General features: G+C 40.9%; 2 protein-coding genes across 2 annotated transcripts in view; both read right to left on the bottom strand.

Annotated features, from left to right (window-relative positions):
* Positions 1–9,781, bottom strand: apool (apolipoprotein O-like). Its single transcript, XM_078261224.1, has 11 exons — positions 9,687–9,781; positions 8,584–8,682; positions 7,281–7,406; positions 6,768–6,822; positions 4,886–4,984; positions 3,537–3,628; positions 3,318–3,434; positions 2,616–2,817; positions 1,919–2,500; positions 1,324–1,473; positions 1–658 (listed from the first exon to the last, which is right to left on the bottom strand). The coding sequence occupies exons 1-11, from the start codon at positions 9,696–9,698 to the stop codon at positions 570–572; spliced, it is 1,623 nt and encodes a 540-aa protein (XP_078117350.1). The 5' UTR covers positions 9,699–9,781; the 3' UTR covers positions 1–569.
* Positions 9,782–10,612: 831 nt separating this feature from the next.
* The window catches only part of LOC144524760 (connector enhancer of kinase suppressor of ras 2), a 69,916-nt gene continuing 55,374 nt past the window's right edge, over positions 10,613–25,154 (bottom strand). Inside the window, exons 17-24 of the mRNA XM_078261223.1 lie at positions 24,090–24,262; positions 21,920–21,993; positions 21,719–21,790; positions 19,522–19,592; positions 19,320–19,420; positions 17,973–18,570; positions 14,875–15,179; positions 10,613–14,022 (exon numbers count right to left, since the gene is read on the bottom strand). Coding sequence (XP_078117349.1) covers positions 13,813–14,022; positions 14,875–15,179; positions 17,973–18,570; positions 19,320–19,420; positions 19,522–19,592; positions 21,719–21,790; positions 21,920–21,993; positions 24,090–24,262 — 1,604 coding nt within the window. The 3' untranslated portion in view covers positions 10,613–13,812. The remainder of the gene's footprint in view (positions 14,023–14,874; positions 15,180–17,972; positions 18,571–19,319; positions 19,421–19,521; positions 19,593–21,718; positions 21,791–21,919; positions 21,994–24,089; positions 24,263–25,154) is intronic.

Below are 25,154 nucleotides of genomic sequence, written 5' to 3'. Positions count from 1 at the left end.
TCAAGAAAAATATAGATTTATTTTTGATTCTAAACAACTGAAGAAATTTTGATGTAATACAATGGAACAGCACTAGTCGATCTTATAACTATTACCAGTACATGTGCAGTGTTTTCAGCATACCGATGCAGTGGGCTAAATTATAATAAATAGAAGCACCATGCACTCGTGACTTTGAAAGCTTTCGCACAAAACCCAATAATTGCCAAATGACACATACAGAGAGAAAAATTCACAATCTGCCATCTGTGGATTAAAAGACTTGTAACCAGTTGTGTGTGTAATTTTTTCCCCCATGTTTCTGTTGTTCTACGCAAACACTCATTCTGTGTACGGGAATTGCTGCTTTGCTGCTACAAAACAAATGTACTTGCAACTTTTCTCTGGAAATTTAAATGATGTGGGCCGAAGAAATGAGAATGGAAATGTTGATGAAAGACTTCCAAACTCTGCTTGCTTGCAAAATGGCCTACTTACACAGCATAATGGTACAGAGTGTATGTTTATCTGAATGAGATACGAGATGGCAGTGTGGGAATGAGGTGTCTCCTGCGGCCGGCTGTAGTCTCTCAGCTGCGTGTGCTGTACAGGTCTTCATCCTCAGGGCTGGACTGGCCAAAGTCCATTAGAGAAGGGTCTGGCTTGAAACCGGAGCCCCCTGGAGGGCAGCAAGAGACAAGCAACAAAAGCTCAGTCACAAGCACAGAAATATCACATGCTGGTCCAGAGTGACAACAAATGCATCAGAGGAACAACTAAAATCACTAGATAACCCAAATTAGAACCAACAACATATAAAGAGCACAGGGTCAAAGCCAGTGCCTTTTTGTGATCATACAATACTAGTGAACTAGTGTTCAGTACTGGATATTGTGCATATATTTTCCTTGGAGACTGAGTCTGCGATCGTTTAGGTTCCAAACTGCATATGCCCAGATGATGACCCTGGTAGCATTAAATCAGATCCCTCTCATGGTTTATTTGGTGGATATTATTCTTTGCTATCCAACAGAAGGCTCCTACATGTTATGGTTCAGAAAATAGTTTCAAATAATACATTTCAGTGGAAACTGATAATATCCTGATTAAATGTCAGCTGGATGTCTGTAAATTTACCACCACATAGACTAACAATCACAAGACCCAACACATTTAGGTGCCTTGGAGTTAAGGTCATTGTCAGAAGAGAAGCTGAGTGTGAGTGTGTGAGTGTGAGTGTGTGAGTGTGAGTGTGAGTGTGTGTGTGTGTGTGTGTGTGTGCGCTCCAGTAAGTCAATGCCTAACTCTCGAACCAGAGCAGTGGTGCAGCGTTGTTCCCAGTACCTTTGCTGTTTTCTGCTGCAGGCTGTTGTTGAGGAGGTGGTGGGGGTGTTACGAGTGTCGGGGTTGGAGTCTCCTCCACAGCGGCATCTTGTGGCGGGTCAGCTAACTCTTGAGCAGCAGGTTCAGGCTCAGGTGATTCAACAACTGTCACTGTGGAGAAGTCAAAATACAACAGAGGGTCAGCAACGGGAAGATGAACTGATGCGTTTCCACCTTTATGGAAACTGCTATGAAACTATTGTGACTTCATACTAATATTATCAATAGTAATAACATTGAAAAAGTTCTTAGTACACTCTTGACAGTTTCCAACAAATTGGTGTACTGTACTGGTCAGTCCTAATAAGAACTAACAAGCGATGTAAAAATAGCTTTCACAGACTTTTTTCCAAACTTGTTACATCATTTCTAGTTTTAGGAGCTTTCAGTCAGTCTTCCATTTTTCAGTTTTCCACACTTGGGTATCTCCAGTGAATCCACTTCTGTGCCAACATGGGGTTTCAAGGTAGCAGATTACATTTTGGCATCATTTTGATCCTGCATCACTAGAACACTTTCTGCTCTTTGACACTATGGGGCACCATATTGGTCGTACCTTCTGGCTCCTCTGAAGCCTTTAGAGCAGGTGCTTCTCCAGAGGAAGGAACAGACTCGACTTCAGCAGCCTCCACTGGGGAAGCCTCCAAAGCAGCAGCCTCAACTGCAGGCTCCACTGGAGAGACCTCGATAAGAGCAGCTTCTACTTCAGCAGCCTCCACTGGGGCAGCCTCCACTGGAGAGGCCTCCGCTGGGGGGGCCTCGACTGGAACGGCCTCCACTGGGGAAGCCTCCAAAGCAGCAGCCTCAACTGCAGGCTCCACTGGAGAGGCCTCGATCTGAGCAGCTTCTAGTTCAGCAGTCTCCACTGGGGCAGCCTCGACTGGAGAGGCCTCCGCTGGTGGGGCCACAACTGGAGAGGCCTCAATTGGAGGAGCCTCAACTGCGGTAGCCTCCACTGGGGCAGCCTCCACTGGGGCAGCCTCTAAGCTTGGCGTGGGCTCTGCTGGGCTGGGGTCAGTGGAGACATCCTCTGCTGCTTGTTTTGAGTCTAAGGGCTCCTCACTTTCAACAGGTGCATGTATTTCCTCAGAGGTTGTGGTGGCATCCGTCTCTGCTGGCACTGAATGTGCCAATGGGTCTGGACAGGAGAGGAAATACAGCAAACCATCAGTAGAAGCCTCTATGTGATTGTATGTGAAACAAAAAAGATGTAGACAGAGGAACAAGCAGACTGAGATCAATATCTGTTATACCTGTGGTGGTCTCTGTGGGGGTCTGGTCAGGGGACATCTCTTTGAGTGTTACAGATGACGCCTCCTCTGTTATGACAGCCACAGCAGGCTCATCAGAGACCGGAACAAACTCAGCTGATTCCACCTCTGTCTCTGGGATTGTAGAGCTGGGCTCTGAGGCCTCCTCAACTACTGCAGACTCTGGATTTGACACTTTAGCTGTCTAACGTGCATCAAGAATAAAGATTTAAATCATGCATACATTATTGTAGATAAAAATATTGATATGAATTTTACCATTTGATTAATCACACTTAAACTGTACAGAATAAAGCACTAGCATACAGTTTCTTTAACATTTCAGTTGTAACAGATTAGATTTATTACACTGACTAGAGGAAAAAGAACATAATCGCTTACATTAGCATTTATTATTTCAGGTATTTTGCTGACACTGGTGCAGTGGGGTGACCTACAGTTAGTTTAACAGCAATATAACTGAAACAATACAACCATACAATCTATTTTCTTGAGGAAGTAAAAAGTGTAGAGCAGAAGTCATTCAGTGGAAAGGGAGTTACCATTATATGGGGTGAACTGCTGTTATGGTTTGAGTCACGCACGGTAAAAATAGCTTTACAGTACTTTCTATTTAAAACTAGCAGGTTATGTCTATTTATAATCAGAATAAAATCTGATCAGTGACACAATATGACTGTTAACCTGTGGTTGTGAAGCAGCGATCTCTTTGGCGACGGGCTCCTGGGACGTGGAGGCGAGCAGTGAAGACACTGTGGTGCTGCTCCACTGCCCTACCGCGTACATATTCTTACCGGTCACCTTGGGAGCAAAAGAGACAATAACAGTGTTAAACTCTGAAAATAATGAGATTTGTTACTGGCAGTAACAACAGGTGAGCATTTAGTCAGCAAGTAGTGTTACCTTAAACACGGCCACTGTTTGAGCCGGGTAGCACACTGAAGCTCCTCCACTCATCAGCCCCAGTGGAATGGCTAACCTCTGGAAACGAGAGCCTGAAATAAAAGTTTACAATGAAGAATGGCAATCAATCTAACTTGGCACAGACTTAATCCTGGAGCCCAACTTCATCTGGTATTGCCGAATTGAGAAATGTCATTGAACTGACTCCCCACAGAGAGACAGAGAGAGTAAGACAGAGTGCTGAGAAAACTAAAACAGCAACTGAACTTTACTTGTTTCTTATGTGTTGTGCATCTTTGCACCTCTGTGGTTTAGCAGTGAGGTTTTGGGACTTGTGGCAAACTGTGGTCTGAATGCTGGTAAAGTGTGGCAGCGGTCTCTCCTGAGTCAAGGTTAAATGTGCTTCAAGTAAAAGTGGATATCATACATGCACCTGCTGTACGAAAGGGGTGTTGTGTTTTACAAAGTGATTGAGTTTAAGTCCAATACCTGTATGGTAAATACACAAGGTATGAATTGTTTGTATACATTTATATTCACATGTCCACATTCAGAGTGGCATGGTGGATGAATTTGACGATTTATTATGTACAGCTGTTATATTACCACACAGCTGCTTGGCAAACGTCATACTAGGCTAGGGCACTGAACTAGCTTGCATGCTGCCAGGATATTGCAGGGACTCATGGCAAATCCTTTTTTATTAATGTGAAATAGCTTGTAGGAGAAAAGTCTTACAGAACCATGGATTATCTCCCAGTTTATGATCATACAAAAGGGAAATATTACATGGTTGCCTAGGAAAAGAAACAATGCAGTCATGCATTTAAGGACACATTATTTTAGGGATTCTGGATGAAAGTTGTCCCCAGATAATAAATACAATTATTCTGTTCGGTTAAATATTCATATTTAAAGCTCAATCAAGAACTAATCTGAGGTTTCCTAAAAAAAAAAAAATATATTGCAAAGCCAAATTTGCTACAAACCATTACAATGTCGCACAAGACAACATGAAATGGGAACATTTTATAAATGGTACTGTCAACCTAATTATTATGTAAGGTTTATATTGTTATGTCATCATATTGTCGTGTGTGTTATTTGCAGGTATAAAAATAATGCAACCATATACAATTCTAGAAATGTAATGTTATGTGATAATGATAAGCTATGACATGACTCTCTATGACCATTTATGTTGATACACTTCAAAATGTTTAATTGTGGTTTGTTTATTATACTGTAATATTGTTTTATGTACTAAATAGACAGATTAATAGATTACAGAACAATCGTTCCCAGCAGGCCTAGAGTGTTTGTAATATAGTGGCGGGATCTTAGGTTACCTTTCCGTGCCAAGAACATGCCAAGCAGGCCAGCCATGGTGATGGTGCCAAATCTGGGTAGAAAACCCGGGGGAGGGTCTTTCAAGTAATAGTACACATCTAGAAAACACAGGAAGACAAACATTCCTTCAATCTTCTCAATTGTGCACACCAGTCTGACCCGCTGCTTATTTTGTCATAATACACTACACAAGCAGTCGTAACAGTGAGAGTGGTAACATAGCATAACTAATACAATTAATTAACTAGTAATAATAATAATAATAATAATAATAATAATAATAGCAACAGTAATAGTATGTACAGTAGTATCACTACTAGGGGTGGGGGGGGAAAAAAATCAATAAAAGCATAGTATTGCAATATTTTCCGTGGCAATACTATATCGATACACAGACGCCAAGTATGGATCTTTTATTATAAATGTGTTGGTCAGTCTGTCTGCTTGACAATCCCATTTTACAGCGATACAATTGAAGTGAGATGAACAAACAGAGAAATGTATCTTTTAGATAAAACAGATGTTGACAAAGTTTTCTTTTGGGGACATCATTTGAAATTGGGAAAAATTTGAAGTTGGAAAAAAGGTAATGAATTGCAATATATTGCAGAATATTGGAATATGTTTAAAATCGCAATAATATTGTATCGTGACATAAGTATCATGATGATATCGTATCCCAGCCCTAATCACTACTGGGTAGTAAGATGAAATAGTGCTTTCTTTACAGATTGTCTGAGGTTGAGGACATAACAGTACAAACACCACAGAAAAGTATGCACAATCACGTTTTGGGGTTTTATAATGTAACATTACACACTGTAACAACAATACATAGGGAAATCCTTTAGAGCTGCAAAGATTAATCGATTAATCAATTAGTTGTCAATAGTGCTGTCAGTTAAACGTTATTAACAGCGTTAACGCAAACCCATTTTAACGCCGTCAATTTTTTTATCGCAAGATTAACGTTCTTTTTGGCCTAGCAAACTTTGTAGTTTTTTTTCACATGCTGTTGCAACAACTAGCAACACCACACCGGATCTAGCTAGACCGGAAACAAAACGACAGTCACGCCACACACACTTGTTTGGGCTCGCGAGCCGGCCAAAGAGTAGTAGGCTAACGTCACATTTTGAGTTGATGACGAGCGCGAGACGCCGAAATGGATGCCAATAAGATTCTGAATGGAAAGTTTACTTTTAAAAAGTTGCCAAATGGTTCCATTGACAAGACCAAAGTGATCTGTGTGTTTTGTCGTTGTGAACTGAGCTATCATCGCAGCACGTCCAGTCTGAAATACCACTTGATGGCCAAGCAAACAGCTGATGGCCAAGCACACAGCTGATGGCCAAGCAAACAGCTGATGTGAATTCTCCGCCCCCTCGTCAAAGCTAGGCGATAAAAGCACAAAGCTTTCCATGTTAAGAGCATTAAAATGAGAAAAAAATAATTGGACAAAAAGAAATCAAGGGACATTTAGAATAGATAAAAATGTGAGATTAATTGTGAGTCAACTATGACATTAATGCAAATAATCGTGATTCAATATTTTAATCATTTGACAGCACTAGTTGTCAACTATTAAAGTAATCGCCAACCGTTTTGATAATCGATTAGAATCATGTTTTGAAACACTCATCGACATTTTTCACCATTTTATTGATTCAACAACTAAATGACAATAAAAATAATTGTTAGTTGCAGCCCTAAAGTCATTCAATAAGTCCATTAATAGAGGACTTAGTTATGTGAGATTTGTTTTTCAGATGTCAGCACAAACATGAGTTTAGGGCACCAAGAGTTTAAAATGGAGGCTAATATTATTTTATATTACTGCATATATGAGACCTTAAGGTACCTTCTGTACTGTTGACTCACCCTCTCCTGCATGGTATAGATTAACACTTCCTGTTTTCACAGAGACACAGGCACCCTGCAGGGAACAAAGGCCAAAGCTGAAATAAACAACAGGCCACCAAGAACTACATCTGAGTCAGTGTCAGGTGTTTTTTCCACCATCTTCCACAGTATCAAACCGACAAATCTCCTCACAGCAAACCTGCAGCTGCTGAGTTGACTGCATGAACACTATTTCCTGTCTGACTCCTGAACTTTGCTGTTTGCAAAGTGGTTAGATGCACAGAGCACCCGAAGCACTTAGGATGATGTTCTTTAACCGCAAACAGGAGGAACAAAAATCAGGGTTGGAACACTAACACTGCAAGTGCAAGATAAGACCTCTTCGGTGTGTTTCAGCTGTTGTTCCATTTCTATATACCAGTCAAAAAGTAGTTTGAAGTGTTTTACAGGATGTGAAAGCATGAGGTAAATCTGCAGCAGATGGTGTCAGTGAACTATGTTCTCATGTTTACACATTTAAAATCTAAATACCTTAACAGCCTGGACACATGGTAGTATGGTCTCTCTCACTGTAGTGAACCCAGTCTGAATAACACCCGGCCTCTCTGGAACAAACTGGGCCTGAGCAGACTGTGGCAGCGGGGTGTAGATGTTCAGCTGGGGACAGAGGCAGAGTCAGCATGGAAATGTGACGTGCAAAAGTTCAGTACTCTCATATCAGACTAGGGTTGCGCAATATTGACAAAATGTGACATTGCAATATTTATTATGAATATTGCAATATAGATATTAATGTTGATATTTGTAAACGTATGTAAAATTATAAAAGTTATGGGAAAATGCATCAAAATAGATTCATAACAAATTTCAAACAAAGTTTTCTTACAACACAAGGTTTATTTCAATTTTTATTGTCATATTGGACTGGTCCAATATGAATAAATAAATAAGGACCATGTCTACAGGACAGGACATGTTCTACTGGTTGGACAGTATCAAATATATAAACTTTTCTTTCTCTTCTCTGATTCGTTCCGTTTTGTTGTCTCTATCTATTTCTTCGCTTACACTGTCACTCTGTTGAAATATGCACACACATGGTATGCTCCATCACGTAGTGGACCTGTGCGCTGACGTGCACTTGGGTTGCAAGATATATTGACTCAATATTGTTATCGCAATATGTCGAAAGTGTTGCAGTAAGTATGCAATATTTATTTATATTGCGGAGCACTGTGTCCGTCTGTTGGCTGTGTGTCTTAGTAGTGTTTGATTTAGAGCTTCAAACACTGTAATGATCACGTTTCATTGGCCAGTTACCGTGCCACTTGCACGTTAGTGCACGTCAGCGCAGGGGTCCACTACATGACAAACCCTATGGAGCGTACCATGTGTGTGCATATTATACTGTCCAACCAGTAGAACATGTCCTGTTCTGTAGACATGGTCCTTATTTATTTATTCATTCATGTTGGACCAGTCCAATATGACAGTCAGTTGAAATAAACCTTGTGTTGTAAGAAAACTTGTTTAATTTGTTTTGAATCTATTTTGATGCGTTTTCCCGTAACTTTTGTAATTTTACACGTTTAAAAATATCGAAATGAATACCAATATCACAATATTCATAATCAATATCGCAATGTCACATTTTGTCAATATCGTGCAACCCTAACGTGCACTAACATGTGCAAGTGGCAGGGTAACTGGCCAATGAACTAAATATTGCAACCCCTTTCGATATAATACTGGGCAACGTGATATTGCGATAACGATATTGAGTCGACATATCATGCACCCCTATATCAGACCAGACGTTTTGGGACAACCATACCTTTTCTCTAGTAACCAGTCCATCAGTGGGCACTTGGCTCACAGTATACACACGGATGGAGGCTATGCCCATCACCGTGGGGACGGCCACCATCACCACCTAGGACATAATAAAAGTGCACCGCTAACTTTAGTATCTGTCAGCTCATAGCAACAGCACAAACAACAGACAGACACTAATCACTAATAAACAGATGACTCATGTGCACAAGTGGTAGAAATCGATCATTGACACGTGTAAAATAGCAAAACCACAATAAAAAATACTCCATTAAAAGTAAAAGCACTGTAGTCATAATTTCACTTAAGTTAAAGATGTATGACAATAATAGATTATTAAAGTAAAAAAAAAAATGATGCAGAATCATTCCAAGAGTTATTGTTGCATAATTATCACATTTATAAACTTATAAAGTTATTATTGAAGCATTGACACGTAACTGCACTTTATACTGTTGCAGCAGGTTAAGTTGGAGCTCATTTTAAGGACTTTGTGTACATTTGGGTAATTTAACATGCGTCATATTTCGAAATTGTACTTAAATAATGAAAATGAGGTAATGTATTTATCTAGGCTAACTTTACTTTTCATCACTAATACGGACATATTTAGCAGAAGGAACGTTAGTGAGCGTTAAACACACGATATGTAACTTATAAGTTCATTTATCATGTAGCGTTAAATTACCCATACCGCGGGTATTGTGGATAACTTACAGCTGCCTCCAACTAAGCTAACTAACTAACTAACTAACGTTCACTGTAATGTTTCCTCTGTTAAAACAGCCTATTGGCAAACGAAGCCAGGGCTGACAAATACCAGCTGTTACATATGCTTAAGAGAGAGTTATTAGAATGGTGTAGGGTTAGCCTACTGTTCTAACTGCTGGCAGCTAACGTAGTTAAACGCGGTCTAGTTCCATTAGCATTGGCTCATTCAGCGAGGCTAACACAGTAACGTTAGTAAAGAGTTTTCCATGCAGCATAGCGTTAAACGCCTGGAGTCAAGTATGCATTAACAAGTCCGGGACAGTTGACGTTAACTCTACACCCGCTCATTTATTAAACATATACTTTGACTAAGAAGAAATGTCAAGCATTCACCTTGGCCGCCATGACAGCGCTCCTCCTTCTTCTTTTAGGCTCTGAGGAGCAGCTTCCAGTGGTCAAACCACGGTCAGCTGCTGCCACCTAACGGACTGCAGAGGCACCAGCAACAGCTTGGTTTTATAGTGATCTCATTCAGCAGGTACTGTATATATGCTCCTCCATCCATGCTATGTTCACATAAGTGTCCTTAAACTCACAATATTGGTATTAAGACTGGTTGTTTTGTAAATGTGCATATATGTAATTAAAATGCAAAATATCACATTTCGTTTTTATTAACATTTTTAAAAGAAATTTAAAATAATTACACTGTCACTGCAGTTCCACATGTAAAGCAAGTATGCATGATGTGAAGTGGTTTATCATGGGGCAAGGCGAGGCAGACAACTGTCCAGGGCCCCCAAAAGCTCCTGGTTCACAGCAAGTCTTATGGTTTTGGTAATTCAATAATTGCACATTCATTAGGGAATTGGCACAATTTAAGTACAATATATAACTAAGGTGAATCTTGTGTTATTACCTTATTTTGTGGCTGTCTTGTAGGACTCTGCAGGTGTCAAAATCTAGTGTTATGAGCTTTAATATTGTAATTTATGTTGTTACATGTTGCATTTTTTTTAATTAAATGTATTCAAATTACCACAAACTAACACATTATTGTTCCAGCATAGTGGAGTGCACTTTTTTTCATGCTTATGAAGAGTGAGCAGGTTCAATTTGCCTTAAGACATTTTACATAAAGGCCTACACATTAGCTGTTGCAGGAATAGAACATATTGTATGGCCTCCTGGTTTATGGGATGACCCCTGCCCTTAATTTAAAACCTGGTCATCCTCCATCCTTCCTCAGAACACGCTGTAATGCTGTTTCAATAAATCCTTGAACACATAAACAGATCACAGCTCATAGTGCAGAGGATTCAGTTTATTGAAGTCAAAGTTTAACAACTTAAGTTTACAATCTGTATTTTTTGTAATATATATTCATATATATGAAACCAAAAAAGGCTACTTTAGGAAGAATAAATGTAATTTTCTTTCTTTTTTAATATCATCTTTAGTCAGTTTAATGTACAGAATAACAGTAAGCTAATATTATCCTTGAAAAAGAGCAATATGTTCCTTTTTTAATGTCGCAGTGCAACTTACATCTTACACACCTGTGCAATGTACCATGAGGTGTACACCCCTGAAAGAACACACAGTGGAATCTCCCTTTTCGGCCTGTTTCTGCAGGTCTACACACACAAAGATCTGGGAGAGATAACACAGCCTGTGCCTACAAATTGTAACTCGCACTTCTTAATCTACAGTGTGTCGCCTGCTCAGCGGAGCAGCGGTTGGAAAAAGCAGACCACTACAGATGAGAAACGGAGAGAGGTCTGCAGACTACAACTGTATTGTAACTCATCTACAGCTGTGTGTGTGTAGGATCGCCAGTATAGTCAGTCCATCGTTGCCAAAGAGAGGGTTGGGAGGCACAGGGAAAGTGCTTGCATCATTTAGTTTCTTTGTGGTACTCTCAAATTAACCATTCAAAAAACAAGAGCTATATCTCTGGGGTGTGTTTGATATTTCACGACCGTGGTGACATGATGAAAAACCTGAACCTACGCTCAAAGAACTACAGTAAAGTATGAAGAATAAGTACAGATAGTGCTGGATGCAGCAGGTGCTACGCATGTCTCTCAGAGTCTTCGACACTGGGGGGCACCGTTAAGTCCTTGGCCTGATATTGCAGATGAAACGATTCATCCGGGTTTCACAGACATTACAGACCATTTAGAGGTCTTTGGCTGCCCAGTATCAACCATATGCTTGGAGGGAATGTCAAAATAGCTTTTCGCTTTAGAATCTTATCTAAGGTAAGATTCCTGAAGCCTTTGGACACGTGTCAGTCTTTCTATGTTAAGCAAAACATCAAATTGAAACCTCCTGGTAGGATGCTAAGGGAGGATCTGCATTAAATCAAGTAACTGAGGAGCAAAAATGTCTGCCTCGGTTATTGTACAGTGTGTCTCTTTAAACACTTTCTAATAATAAAAAAAGGGAATATTTAAAATCTATGAACATACAAATAAAAGGTCATTCTTCAACAGTACTGTTGCATGTATCATGCGCTACAAGTCTAATTATCTTGCAATCATGAGAGGAAGATTTAAAAAAATTAAATTAAATTAAAAAAAAGAACAGAAATGATCCATAATATTTTACCCCATCCAATCAAATCAGTCCCAGGACTTTTCTCATGCAACACATCACCAGGAAGAAGGGTCAGCGGTGATGTAAACCAGTAAAAACGGTCAAATCAACTGTCTATGATGGTGTTGTTGTTGTTGTTGTTGTCTGCCTCCTAGTTGTTCAACTGCTAAACCCCCTGCATCTACAGAGTGAAGAGGGGGACACTGCAAAACCTTGGCATAGAATACATCATACTTTACATTATATCTATGACACAAAACGTAAATAGATTTATATATTCTTCTATGTTTAAATATATTTGTAGACTGTACACAAATCTTTAGAAAATGAGACGGCAAATGCTTTTACCTGATATTTTGAACAGCAATGGTAAAGAGGCCGATGAGACATAGACCCTGTGATGCAGCCAATGAGATATAGAGATATAGAAAGTGCATTCTTTGTAGTGAGTGACTCCTTTGAAAAGAACTCTCTAGCTCTTGCATTAGCTGTTTAAGAAAAAAAATGGAAAAACAAAAACAAAACAAAAAATTGTTGTGCACCCACGCAAATACATACTCTCTGTCTTCCCTCCGCTACCTCTAGAAGCATATCACAGTGGTAGTGGAACGCAAACATTTACATCAGTATACACAGCAGTATACACATATACACAAGTCTTTGACGACTAGAGAGAGAGAGAGAGAGGAAACAAAAGAAAAAGATTAAAAAAAGAGGAGGAGATGGACAGAAACAGAGAGCGAGAGAGAGAGAGAGAGAGAGAGAGAGAGAGAGACAGAGAGAGAGAGAGAGAGAGAGAGAGAGAGAGAGAGAGAGAGAGAGAGAGAGAGAGAGAGAGAGAGAGAGAGAGAGAGAGAGAGAGAGACAGAGAGAGAGAGAGAGAGAGAGAGAGAGAGGAAGAGAGAGAGAGAGAGAGAGGGAGCGAGAGAGAGAGAGAGAGAGAGAGAGAGAGAGAGAGAGAGAGAGAGAGAGAGAGAGAGAGAGAGAGACAGAGAGAGACAGAGAGAGCAAAAGAAAGAAAGAGAGGGAGAGAGAATGCAAAATGAATCGTAGGAATGCACTCTATCAGAGGAGCTTTCTTAAAATTGTGGGTTTTTTAACAGTTCACAGTTTGAAATAGTGTGCTATCTAGCCAGCACAATGGTTCCTCAATGCTCGTGGCGCTTGTTTTCATCGGTTTCTAGAGGGAACCAGATAAACCAGCATTGATGGCTACCTTTCACAGTCTTATACTAAAAGTCACTGCCCTTACTTTCTCAACACTGTCCCGTCAGATCAGCCTGGAATAACAAGTGAGGTCCCTGTAAATCAGCGAGATATGCAGTGAGAGAAAAAAAAAGACAGAAGAGAGAGAAAGGGGGAGAACTGGTGGCTCTGGGTGCAAAGTTCATCAGTACAAAAGTACAGTGCTGTGGTGAAAAGGATTCTCCTCTGTATTGCTGCTACATAGTTCCCCCTGCCCCCTAAAATCAACATGGAAAAAAAATTAGTAAAACCAAGTAAATACAAAGGAACAAAACGTGTTAAAAAGTCTCCTTTTTTCCATTTTGCTCGACAAGCGTGTGGAGTTTATGCTGAGTTCCATAGACAAAGGAAGATTAATGCTTTCTGTTCAGGCATGCAATAGGCACCCTGTGGGGTCCTCAGGATTATCAAAAGTTCATACACGCAGGTCTCAGACTGTCCCATCTATGATATTTACACATCTTACAATGTGTGTTCCTGTGTGTGTGTGTGTGTGTGTGTGTGTGTGTGTGTGTGTGTGTGTGTGTGTGTGTGTGTGTGTGTGTGTGTGTGTGTGTGTGTGAGTGCGTGCTCAGAGTCGTGATCAGGAGAGAGGATTCAGCTAATGTCGAGCTCTGTGTGTTTGTTAGTGTGTGTGAGTGTATCAGTTCAGTCTTTTCTCCCCTTCTCTCTCTCACACATGTGTCTCAATGAAGGAGTGTGTGTGGGTCATGAGAGGTGCGGCCAGCGGGGAGAGGTCGTCCTGGCCGTTGGTGCCGGGGCTGAGCTGGCAGATGTCTGAGTAGAGCTCACTGTGCCACTGCTTCCACTCTCTGAAGGTCTGGGAGCACAGGCCAGGCTCCTCCAGGAGGGCACAGACTACTGCCAGCTCCGACTCTTTGGCCTGAGGGGGGCAAAAGAAACGACGGGCAGTTACCACATTGCATCCCTTACCAGTGGTGGAATGTTTTTTTGTTTTTTTTTAGGAAAAAAAGATGATTTTTTTATTTTCATTCATACATGCAGCCTTTTTTATTGAAGATTTTCAATGACAAACAAATAACAGAAAAGGCAAACACAAAATACAAAGACATAACAACATGACTACAGATTAGTGACAGGACAAACATGTGAAATACGAGGGTGGGAGGGGGTGGAGATTACAGTGTTTAGATTATTTCAGCCCGTGGTGTAAAGTAACTAAGTACATTTACTGAAGTACTGTACTTGTGTACAAATTAAAGTACATGTACTTTACTTGAGTCTTTTCTTTTCATGTCACTTTCTACTTCTACTCCGCTACATTTCAGAGAGAAATATTGCACTTTTTACTCCACTACATTAATCTGACAGTTTAGTTACTATTTCCTTTACAAATTGAGATTTTTGCACACAAAACATATGCAGATTATAAAATACAATGTTTTATTATAATCTGCCCAACAATATAAAGTCCAGCTGAAATGATTAGACCATTAAACACACAACTGTTTGGATCGTTTCCAGTTTCTAAAATGTGAGGAATTTTCTGCATTGAGTACTTTTACTTTTAATACTTTAACTACATTTTTCTGATGATACTGACATACTTTTACTTAAGTAACATTTTCAATGCAGGACGTTTACTTGTAACAGAGTATTTTTACAGTGTGGAATTAGTACTTCTACTTCTAAGTAAAGGATCTGAATACTTCCACCACTGATCCTCACACATTTAATTCTTCTGTATATCCCCCAAATCCTCTGTTTGTGCTACCTTCAAGGTGCTGCGGAGGGCTCGGACCCGGTGCAGCCTGTCGTTGAGCAGAGGGTCCCTGGCTCTCTGCGTGTAGCAGCGTCGAAACTCCTGCCTGCTACAGGGTCTTGGGTCTCCTAGGACTGTAACGTTGGCTTGCTCCAGGGCCCGGTACAGCTGCTCTAGCCCGTCCAATGGCTCCGGCTCACGGCCCTCTGACACCCGCCGCTCCCTTCCATCCGACACCCTCCTCTCTCTGCTCTCAACTCTCAACTCCCGCAGGTCTGACACACCCAGGAGTGGACCGGTAAGAGTCAGATTCACTGCTAGAATGACACAATGAGCTTCATTGGATGTGTTTAATACAGAGCTGAAACAATTAGTTGATTAATCAAATTAGTTTATTGACAGAAAATGAATCTGCAATGTTTTATTTCAGCAAAAAGGGCACATATTAAATATTTGCTGGTTTTCTTGGCCTTCTATGATGGCAAACTGACTATTTTGGTATTTTGGACAGCCGGTAGAACAAAACAAGCAATACGAAGATGTCAACTTGGGCTTGGGCTCACTATTTTCTGACATTTTATGTTCATGAGGCCCAATGGTTTCCAAACTTTTTGGTTTTTCTGGTACTATTGTAACAGGGGTTACTGCAGGTTGATTTTCCTTTTGAATTATTTTTGGAGGCCTTAAGAGGTAAAGCTACAGTTTCCTTTTTTCCACAAGAAAAAAAAAACAAAGATTAGAGAGGAGTTAAAAAAACAAATTTTGTGCATCAGAATATAATCTTTTAGTATTTCTTACCTCCACCTTAAATGCAGTGGTGGAATGTAACTAAGTACATTTACTCAAGCACTGTACTTAAAGATATAATATGCAACATTTCTACATTAAAGGGGAACTATGCAGTTTTTTTTTTAGCTTAATTTACCTTAACTGAACAGCTTTAGAGTCATTGGAATGACTTTTTTCGGGTTGAATGGTGGTCGTCTCGCTCCCCCCTAGCGCCTGTCAGCGGAAAAACCACCCTCGCAACTTTCGGCCGGCGAGCTGCCGGCCTCAGCGTCAGGAAGTGTGGCGTGATATCAGGTCTCACCATGTAACAAATTGCTTCACGGCACTGCACATATACAGGAACTGCCTAGCTATAAGAACAAGGTAGCGATGGAGTTTTTCACACTATCGTCATGGCTGAGCCGGCTAAAAAGAAGCAGAAAGCTAGGAAAGCATTGTCGGAGGAACAGAGAAAGAGGAAACAGCAGACTGACCGAGAGAGGAGTCAGACACGAGTAAACATAGGAGCTGCGTTTTCAGAATGGCGAGAACTGAGACAAACACAAGCCTGCTTGCCGTTCTTGCTGTTGCACTTGTAAGTATTTAATCTTTGTATTTCTTGTTATTGTGACCTCAGGATGTCTGCTATTGTCTGTAAAGGTTTATATTATGATCGCTGTTTGTTACAGGCTTACTAGCTGTCTACCTCAGTGGACGTGGCTCCGTGCGTTCGCTGGCTTCTTTGAAAACAAATGCACATGACCAGAGGGAGAAAATGGGAGGAGGGAGAGTCGCCAACGAGTTTTTACAACAGTGTTGCAATCAGACTGCGGCTATTTTATTAGAATGACATGACATGACATGAATAATAAACGTAATATGAATAAGACTTTAATATACTAACTCGTCCGTGAACACATTTTGGTGGTTAACAATGAAAACAACAATTCCCGTGATCCCACTCAACTTCACGAAGTCATCAAAAGTCTGTGTTAACGTCCACTGTTTTGATTGAGAGACGCCTATAGCGGCAGAAAATTACACGTTGCACGTCCAAGTGCAATTTGAGGTACTTGCATTTTACTTATTTTTACTTTAAGTATTTCCATATCATGCCACTTTATGATTGTACTCCACTGCAATTCAGAGGGAAATATTGTACTACACACACACACACACACACACACACACATATATATATATATATATATATATATATATACTACCGGTCAAAAGTTTGGGGTCACTTAGAAATTTCCATTCCACTCCATTATAGACAGAATACCAGCTGAGATCAGCAGTTTTCAGATTACATTATGTGTTTACATAATTGCAAAAGGGTTCTCCAATGTTTTCTCAGTTAGCCTTTTAAAATGATATCAGATTAGTAAACAGAATGTGCCTTTGGAACATTGGATGAATGGTTGCTGATAATGGGCAATGTAGATATTGCATTGAAGATCAGCCACGTCTTTCTACAACAGACAAGAACCCTTTTGCAATTATGTAAACACATAATGTAATCTGAAAACTGCTGCCCAAGTAGTGAAGTCTTAACTCTTCCTTTTGCAAAGTGGGCTCGGATATTTGATGAAGGTATCAAAATACAGAAATGATCATAAAAAAGCATTATCACATCAACGACCCAAAACAGTGGCAGACGTCAGAAACATATCATCAGTTAAAAATTATCTTTATAAGCAATTTTCATAAAATTTGGAAAAGTACAGAATCACGCTGATTAAACAATGTTCAGTATGTTTTATGAGCTGGTAAAGAGTTGCTCTACAACAGTCGACAATGCATCAGTGGTAGTAATCCAATAATATCAATGTTTAATAATATAACACTGACAGGGGACTATTTTCTGCATTATAAGTGCTTTTCCTTTTTATACTTTAGGAACATTTAGCCAATTATGCTTTTACTTCAGTGACATTTCAAAGCAGGACTTTTACTTGTTATAGAGTATATTTACAGTGTGGTGTTGGTACTTTAACATAAGTAAAGGATCAGAATATTTCCTCTACCACTGCCTGATCTATAACATTTAGCCATAATACATTTATGACAAAGTTATTCTGTGTAACCTGCCCAGGTCCACTTTGACCCCATACACTCTTCACATATGCATTTTTAATATTACAGCAGTTATTCTGCAGTACTGTAAGTTCTGAGATAATACAGTAATAAAGGAAATTATAATGCACTGTATAGCACAATATTTTTGACTTAAGGGTCTTTTCCTCTGAGGATGAGATACTTTTTTATGCGGTTACAGGTGTTTGTGCATACTACTGCTTCTCTCCTCGAATAAAACAGATTGTGTGTCATTTCCTTACCCTCCTCACCCTCGAGCAGATCTGCAGCTTGCCCCTCTGCCTCCTCGTCCTCGCTCCTCTCCTCCATATGAGCTGAGGTGTGCAACAGCTTTCCTGGCACGGGGTCCCTGTTTCTGGGCAGACTCTGGCTGCGCTGCTTGTGAGAGCGTCGGTGTGTGTGGCTGTGTGTGTGCGGACCTCGCTCCAGAGGGAAGGGCCCGTCACGCTCCCTGTCCCTCTCTGCGGCGTGGTGTCTCCGTACGGGCAGCGTGGCCTGTCTGCGTCTCTCCGGGGACATGCCTTGTCTGCCCAGCCCTCCGTACAGCCCCATCTCTCCAACCATGCTCCCCATTAGGCCCCCATAATCACTCTCCCCCGGCGCTGTCTGGAGGAAGTGCAGCCCTGCGCTGGTCAGAGGGGTCTCAATGAGGTCCTGCCAGGAGCGCCGCTCACGGTGGGTAGAGCGGCAGCCGGATGAGTGGGTACTGGTGCTGCCTGTGCCCGTGCCCACGCCCATGCCGTCTCCGCGCTGGTCCTCGGTGGAGGAGTGGGAGTGTGTTGACTCGCTGGAGAAGTGTCGGCCATGCTTGGGCTCTGGGAAGGGACTAGAGGAATTGACCTGGAGAGGGAGAGGGGAGGTGGAAGAGACCATCTGTGGAGGGATGGGGGAAGTGGAGGCACTCATTGATGGAGGGAGTGGGGACGGAGTGGAGCGCATAAGGCTCATGGAGCTGACTGAGCGGGGCAACTGGTCATAACTCTGAAGGAAGTTAGCCTGAAGGCCCAAGGGTTTGTGAGGTGGACAGGTTGGTCAGTTGGGAAAGGAGTGAGGAGGGATGGATACAAGTTGACAAAAAATGTGAAGTGTGAGCACAGTTACAAGGAAAATGTGACCCGCAAAACAAGAAGAGGGAGGAGGTGCGTAGAAGGAGAGAAAGAAGAACAGGAAAATATATAAAGGGCAGAAAGAGAACAAAAGAAACAAAGCAATGAGATGGCAGAATGAATGGAATGACTGTTGTATGGCTCAGCTGGGAAAACATGTTACTAATGCCACCTTTATGTACATGTCTGAAAGTAAGTAAAAGTCTGTTTGAGTGTTACGTTATCTTTCAGAGATGTGATGCACAATGGCAATTGTCGCCACCTAGAGGCCAGATTGCGAAGAAGTTCTGGCAGCAGAACACAGATAAGTGATGGTCTTGGCTGCTTACCAAACCAGATACTCTCACAAGTTGATGTTTTATTAATGCTGAGAGCTCTGGTCTATGCAGCACGAAAAACTGTGGGGCTTTTAGGGATAAAATATTCTATCAGAATGAAACACTGCAAAGAAAATGTTGAGTATGTGTGTGTGCATGTACTTACTGATGGCGTGCGGTGATAGGTATCACAGAGGGATGAGGGTCCCTCCTGTTTGAGCGTCATCGAGCCATCGACCTCGTCTTGATCGCTCTCGCTCCAGTAGTCTGATATTAAAATAAAAACAGAGACACACACCCGTACATGTTAGCAATTCATGGACGAAAGGGTTAATTCGGTAATATCTAGCCAACTGAATCTGTCTCACCTTCATCAGGGCGTGGAACCTTGTCATCTGGTGTGTAGCCAATAGCAGCTAGCCCCAGCCGGTTCATCCACCTATAGGAAACAAGGAAGGGAAAAAGAAGAACGCAACGGTGAGGAATAGAAAGTAAGGAGAAGGAAGGCATCAGAGGATAGATGACAGCAGGAGCAGAGACAGGGAGAGAAAACGATGGGTTATACTAGGTAAACAGTAGGTAATGAATAAATAAAAAAAAATTTCACTTTAAATAATTTAAGTGGAATTGATATCTGTCCAACTGACTCCATCCCCTTGATAAGGAGAGAAAAGCATCAAGATAATTAAACAGATGGATGCAGAAAGAGAGAAGTGACAATCCTCTGTCCCATTGTCTCTCAACAGTGAGTCTCAGATGGCGTTCGTTCTCTACATCCATGCTCTCTGTCCTCTTCCAAGCCCTCTGAAAGATCCTGGCTTGTCCTGTGACTCTCTGCAGACACCTAATAATAAGTTCATACTAAGAATAGAGGCCCAGTCTGTGTACGAGGAACAGGAAACTCATCATACTAGGAATGCATCCTACAGGAGGCAACTTCCACATTAAAGCAACACTATGTAACTTTTCCCGCTTCGGTCCCCCTACAGGTTGGAAGTTGAATTGTCCATTACATTACATTGTCCAGTTCATTCAAACTACAGATCCGTTACCCGATCTGGCAAACTTGCATAATGTAATGTAATGGATAATTCCGCTTCCAACCTGTAGGGGGACTGAAGCGGGAAAAGTTACACAGTGTTGCTTTAAGATAAAGAAATATCTTATTATCAACAGATGCCATGAAAAGACTAAAACTACACAATAGACGGATCCTACTAACAAGCACTGCCTCTGTAGCCATAGCCTGCTGTAGCTTATTCCTCTGTGCCCTAAAACTCCATTGTTGTCCAAAAACTATTAAAAACCCATCAGTGAGCCACACTGTTGCACTGGGTGACATGTTCCTTCAACTGTAGTTCATTTGGAGTCAATCCCACATACACAGTTCTGCCGCCAGAGATACTTTCTAGTACACCAAATGTGTATTAGTCCACGGCTGAAATTATTCCCCAACAAAAGCATTATTTCCTCCTGTTTGAGTAACGTTTTGCTGAACACTTGAACCAAGCTGTTGTTGGAAATAAACAAGCCTTTTAAAAAATAATAAAACTATATATGTGTGAACCATTTTTCAAGATGTATATCTTTAGTAGGAACAATGAGCTGAGAGCCAGGGTAGGGCAGTCAGACACTATTGAGATTTTGGTCTTTTCATAGGATTGACTGAGCATCAGTTTTGTCTTGTCTAATCTTCAGTGTGGCTTCTGCTTATCTGTCTGCCTACACAAGCTATTCTGTGCTCTTAGTTGTAGCAAATTTTCACTACAAGAACTTTCCTAGGAACCTTTTTTAGGAACTCAGAGGAACCAGCGTCTAAATTCAGTTCTTATGCTATCTTACTCCCAAAAAACTCCCCACTAGGAACTATCAGGGAGGGACTCGCCGCACCGAACGTCGCTAATGAAGTACTTGCTTACATTTTCCTACCACAACTGTAAACACTGTATTAACTTAAAATGTGAGTGCCTTCAGAAGCTAGGAAAATCCACATGTAAGTACCCCAAAAAGCCATGATAAAATTTCAAGACTTATAAGGACATTTTTCTGAAGCCTGTACCAACACCCAGTTATTCACACAGAAACAAATGCACATGAAAATGTGCGCAGCAGCGCTTTCACACATGAACCTCCAAGCGCAGTAGGGAAGTCAAATATAGCTGGTTAATTACTCTCCCCCAATTATCTCCCCGTGTCACTGAGGAGAGGTGTGGATAACTAGAGCTCATCAGATAGCACTCCTACAAATATCCCTACGATCTCCCTCTCACACGAGCACACACGTGACAGACACACACACACACACACACACACACACACACGTGACACACACACACACACACACACACACACACACACACACACACACACAGTTCTACATTTAACAACAGAGGGTTAGGCTCATGCCTTATTCATGCACAGTGTTGTGTGGGCCTTGTGTAAACTTGGTTTACTCAGCTAAAATATTCATAAAAGGACACATGACGTTCCCAAGCATCTGACTGTTGTCCACATTAGGACACAAACACACACTCAAGAGACTCACAGAGACGCCCACTCACTCACCTGTTCATTTCCTCAAGACAATCTGTGGCGAAGAAGAAGCTCTTGATTTTGGGATGACAGGCTTTGAAGGCACTGCAGTCAGTCGGAGAGAAGAAGACGTGTTTTTTGCGTATGCGTGATAGGTGTGTGTGCGTTCATGTTGTGTGGGTGAAATCAAATGCGCTTGATTAGTAATTAAGGCGACATGTGAGAGACACTCACTATTTCCGTCTGCACTCTATGGCTCGGTCTATTCTGAACTCAGGGAGGCTGATGAAGCCCTCCGCCTTCTCATCCTGCAGGCAGAGACAGATGGAGAGTGGTGGTTCATCGTCAACGCACAGCACAAAATGTCATACATACTGAAATACCAATTTGATTTTGCATAGTAGTACTCTAGTCAAGCATATGAAAACAGCACATGTTGTTTATATTGGCTCCTTTCACCACTTGACATTAAAAAAAGATGGATGAGATATGACCATCTTAGCCGTAAAACTGACAAACACATTTACAGTTACTTTTCAGGTATTTTTCGTCAAATTGTTGCAAATATTCCAATAATCCATTAATCCAAACATCTTAACTACACCTTAACGTCTTCAAAAGACTTGTGTGTTTGTGTTAGGTCAAAATGCTCTGAATGCATTTAACAGATCAATGATTAGTCGATTAATCAATTAGTCGATTGACATGAAAGTAAATCTGCAACTATTTTGATCATCGCTTTTTTTTATGGTTCCAGCTTCACAAATGTGAGAATTAGCTGATTTCCTTGTCTCACATTATAGTAAATGGAATATTTTTGGCTTTTGAATTGTTGGTCTGTCAAAGCAAGACATTTGATGATATCACCCTGATCTCTTGGAATGTTAATGGACATGTATTACTCCTTTGTGATGTTTTGTAGTCCGAACGATTAATCGATGATCACGAAAACAACTAGCCTATAAATCTAGACCACCCTAGCTGCAGCTGCACCCTGCAGCCAGGGTCGTCTAGCAACTCTCTGTTGGCTTGCAAGCTGGAAAAACCAAACTCTATTCAGGCCAATCACATCGTGTATAGAGTCGGTGGGCGGGGCTTAACATAATGATGGCAGAGTTGCGACGGTTCTGCGTGAATTCCCTGCTACTTGAAAACAAAGAAGATGGCTGCTGCTGCTGACAAACAGCGGTCTTTGGAATCGGCTTTGGCCGCGACTCTGGAAGACTTGGAGTTCAGCTTTTCTTTGAGAAAAGAACAAAGAACGGCACTGAAGTCATTCTTAAAAAAGGAAGATGCTGACAGGATACTGCAAAAGTTGAATCTATCAACTAGCGTTGCTCTGCCTGGTTGTAGTTCTATCCTATTGTGTGCTGAGGGAATTTGAAAGACAACCATTCATCCCGCCCCTCGGATTGAGCCCTGCCAATGGTGAGTTCCCAGACCCAACATCTGGATGTGGGTCTGGCTTGTCAGAATAGAAAACAACTGGCAGATTAATAAAAAAAATTCAAATAATCGTTACTTGCAGCCCTAGTATGAAAGCTGAAAGCACAAATGCAGGCATGGTGGTATTACATAAAAGCAAAGTGATGAAGAGCAACACTGAATGGATTCCACATATATAACCATCATGACATTTTTGTATGAATGATCACATTGTGAGTAAGTAATCAGCAAAAAGTTTCTGAACATGACAAAACAAACTGCTAAATGTTACATTATTCGTTCGTTAGTCTTAATATTTGTTGTTTTTGTTCTGTTTTTTTTTTTCCGTAAAAATCCGCTATAACTGGAATTTATTTATTAGTTTAGATATAAGATTTAACTATTCTTGAAATTAATCTGAATTTAAAGGGGTACACTATTTAGTATTACACTTTTCTAAAGGCTGGGGGAAACAGATTACAAAAGAATGGTCATATCTGGAGCAGCAGCAGCTGTAATATTCAGATTTGAAGTCCCTAGTATGGGTCAAGCTCCAAAAACACTGGATCCTACAATTCCCATGATCTTTTATTAGAGATGATAAATGCCCTCATCTTTCAAAATCAATGTCCCCAGTTTATAACGCAGATTTGTCAAGTATTTAAAGTCTCAACCCTAACTCAAGATAACCCTGATGACATCATCTGGGTTAGACTTTAGAAAGCTCCCTTCAGAGACAGAAGAAATGATACAGCTGTTTTTACACACTGAGTAATACTCTCCATCATGAGTAGACTGACCTATATGCATAAAATCAGTGTGAGTGTCCCTTTAGTTCCCCTAATGTTTTGTGGTATCTAACCATTATACATTTTGTCAATAAAGTTGTTTAAAAACTAAACAAAGATGCAGAGAGAAATAGTGTTGCAGAATTAAACTAGACTTTGACTCATAATGACATTTGAATGTGATTCCTTACGTTTTGGTTGGTGTACCAGTAGAGGCAGGACTCTTTGAGGATAAACCAGTACTTCCTCCATTTCTGGGTGAAATAACCTTTTGCATCCTTCTTCTTCCACAGCCAGCCCTCACAGTCCCCGTGGCCCAGGTCCTTACAGGATATTCTCCTTCGACTGGCACTAGTGAGGGAACCTACAGAAAGAGGAAAGGATGTCAGTACTGAAAGTCCTTTCCATAGCATTTAGCATTTTATCAGGAAAAAACACTAGTAATAAAAGGAGAAGTGTAGCCATTTATCTAGTGGTTCCTGTCTGGCACTAACAGGCTGAATCCAAATGACCTTTCAAGTCTGTAGTAGCTTACAGACTTTCTTCATGTAAAACTAATGTAAACTTTTGAATCCCTCCAAACTAAAGTTATTTTTTACACATCTGCAAAGCTAAAGAATAGAATAAGCTAAAAAGTATGACGTCAGTGACAGTAATACATCAAAAAAGGTGTCTAATCTATTTTGCAAGTGCAGTGTTAAATGTACCAAAGATTCTCTATCACTAAAGATAGAGCATTACACGCTGTGCCAGTGGTATGAAATAGTCCACACTTCCTGTATCCTCAATGGGCGTGACCTTGTTTGAAAGTGTAATGAACGTCATGTGGATGGATGAAAGGTTATATTTGTGTAATTTATTAACATTTTCTTTTGCTAACATTAGATATTTACAGAGCTAAAGACATATGTAGCATCACAGAAATGACTTTAGTTAGGGTGTTCACAAATGTTAGCTGCCGTTAGTTTATCTGCGTTGCCAGATCTCGCGAGAGTTTGTTCCTGAGACAGAAACAAACAAACAAACAAAGTTAATTTCCTCCTGATTTGTCAGTCTGAAAATTACCATTTTAGTGTCGGAATGTTCTGGCCTGTGACGAATGGGTCCAATATTCACATTGGTGACTATGGTGCGAAAGAATCGCTCATAATCTGTGTTATCGTTCACTTCTCCCATTGGAATCAATACATGTCTCTTAAAGAGGCGTAGCAGTGGCGGAGCTCTGAGTTGGGGCGTCTCGGTTCTAAACCGTCTCT

Source organism: Sander vitreus, chromosome 10 (genome assembly GCF_031162955.1).
Source record: "Sander vitreus isolate 19-12246 chromosome 10, sanVit1, whole genome shotgun sequence".
Classification (NCBI taxonomy): Eukaryota; Metazoa; Chordata; class Actinopteri; order Perciformes; family Percidae; genus Sander; species Sander vitreus.
The sequence above is the reverse complement of the archived record's forward strand: the minus strand, read 5'-3'. Positions and strand labels throughout refer to the sequence as shown.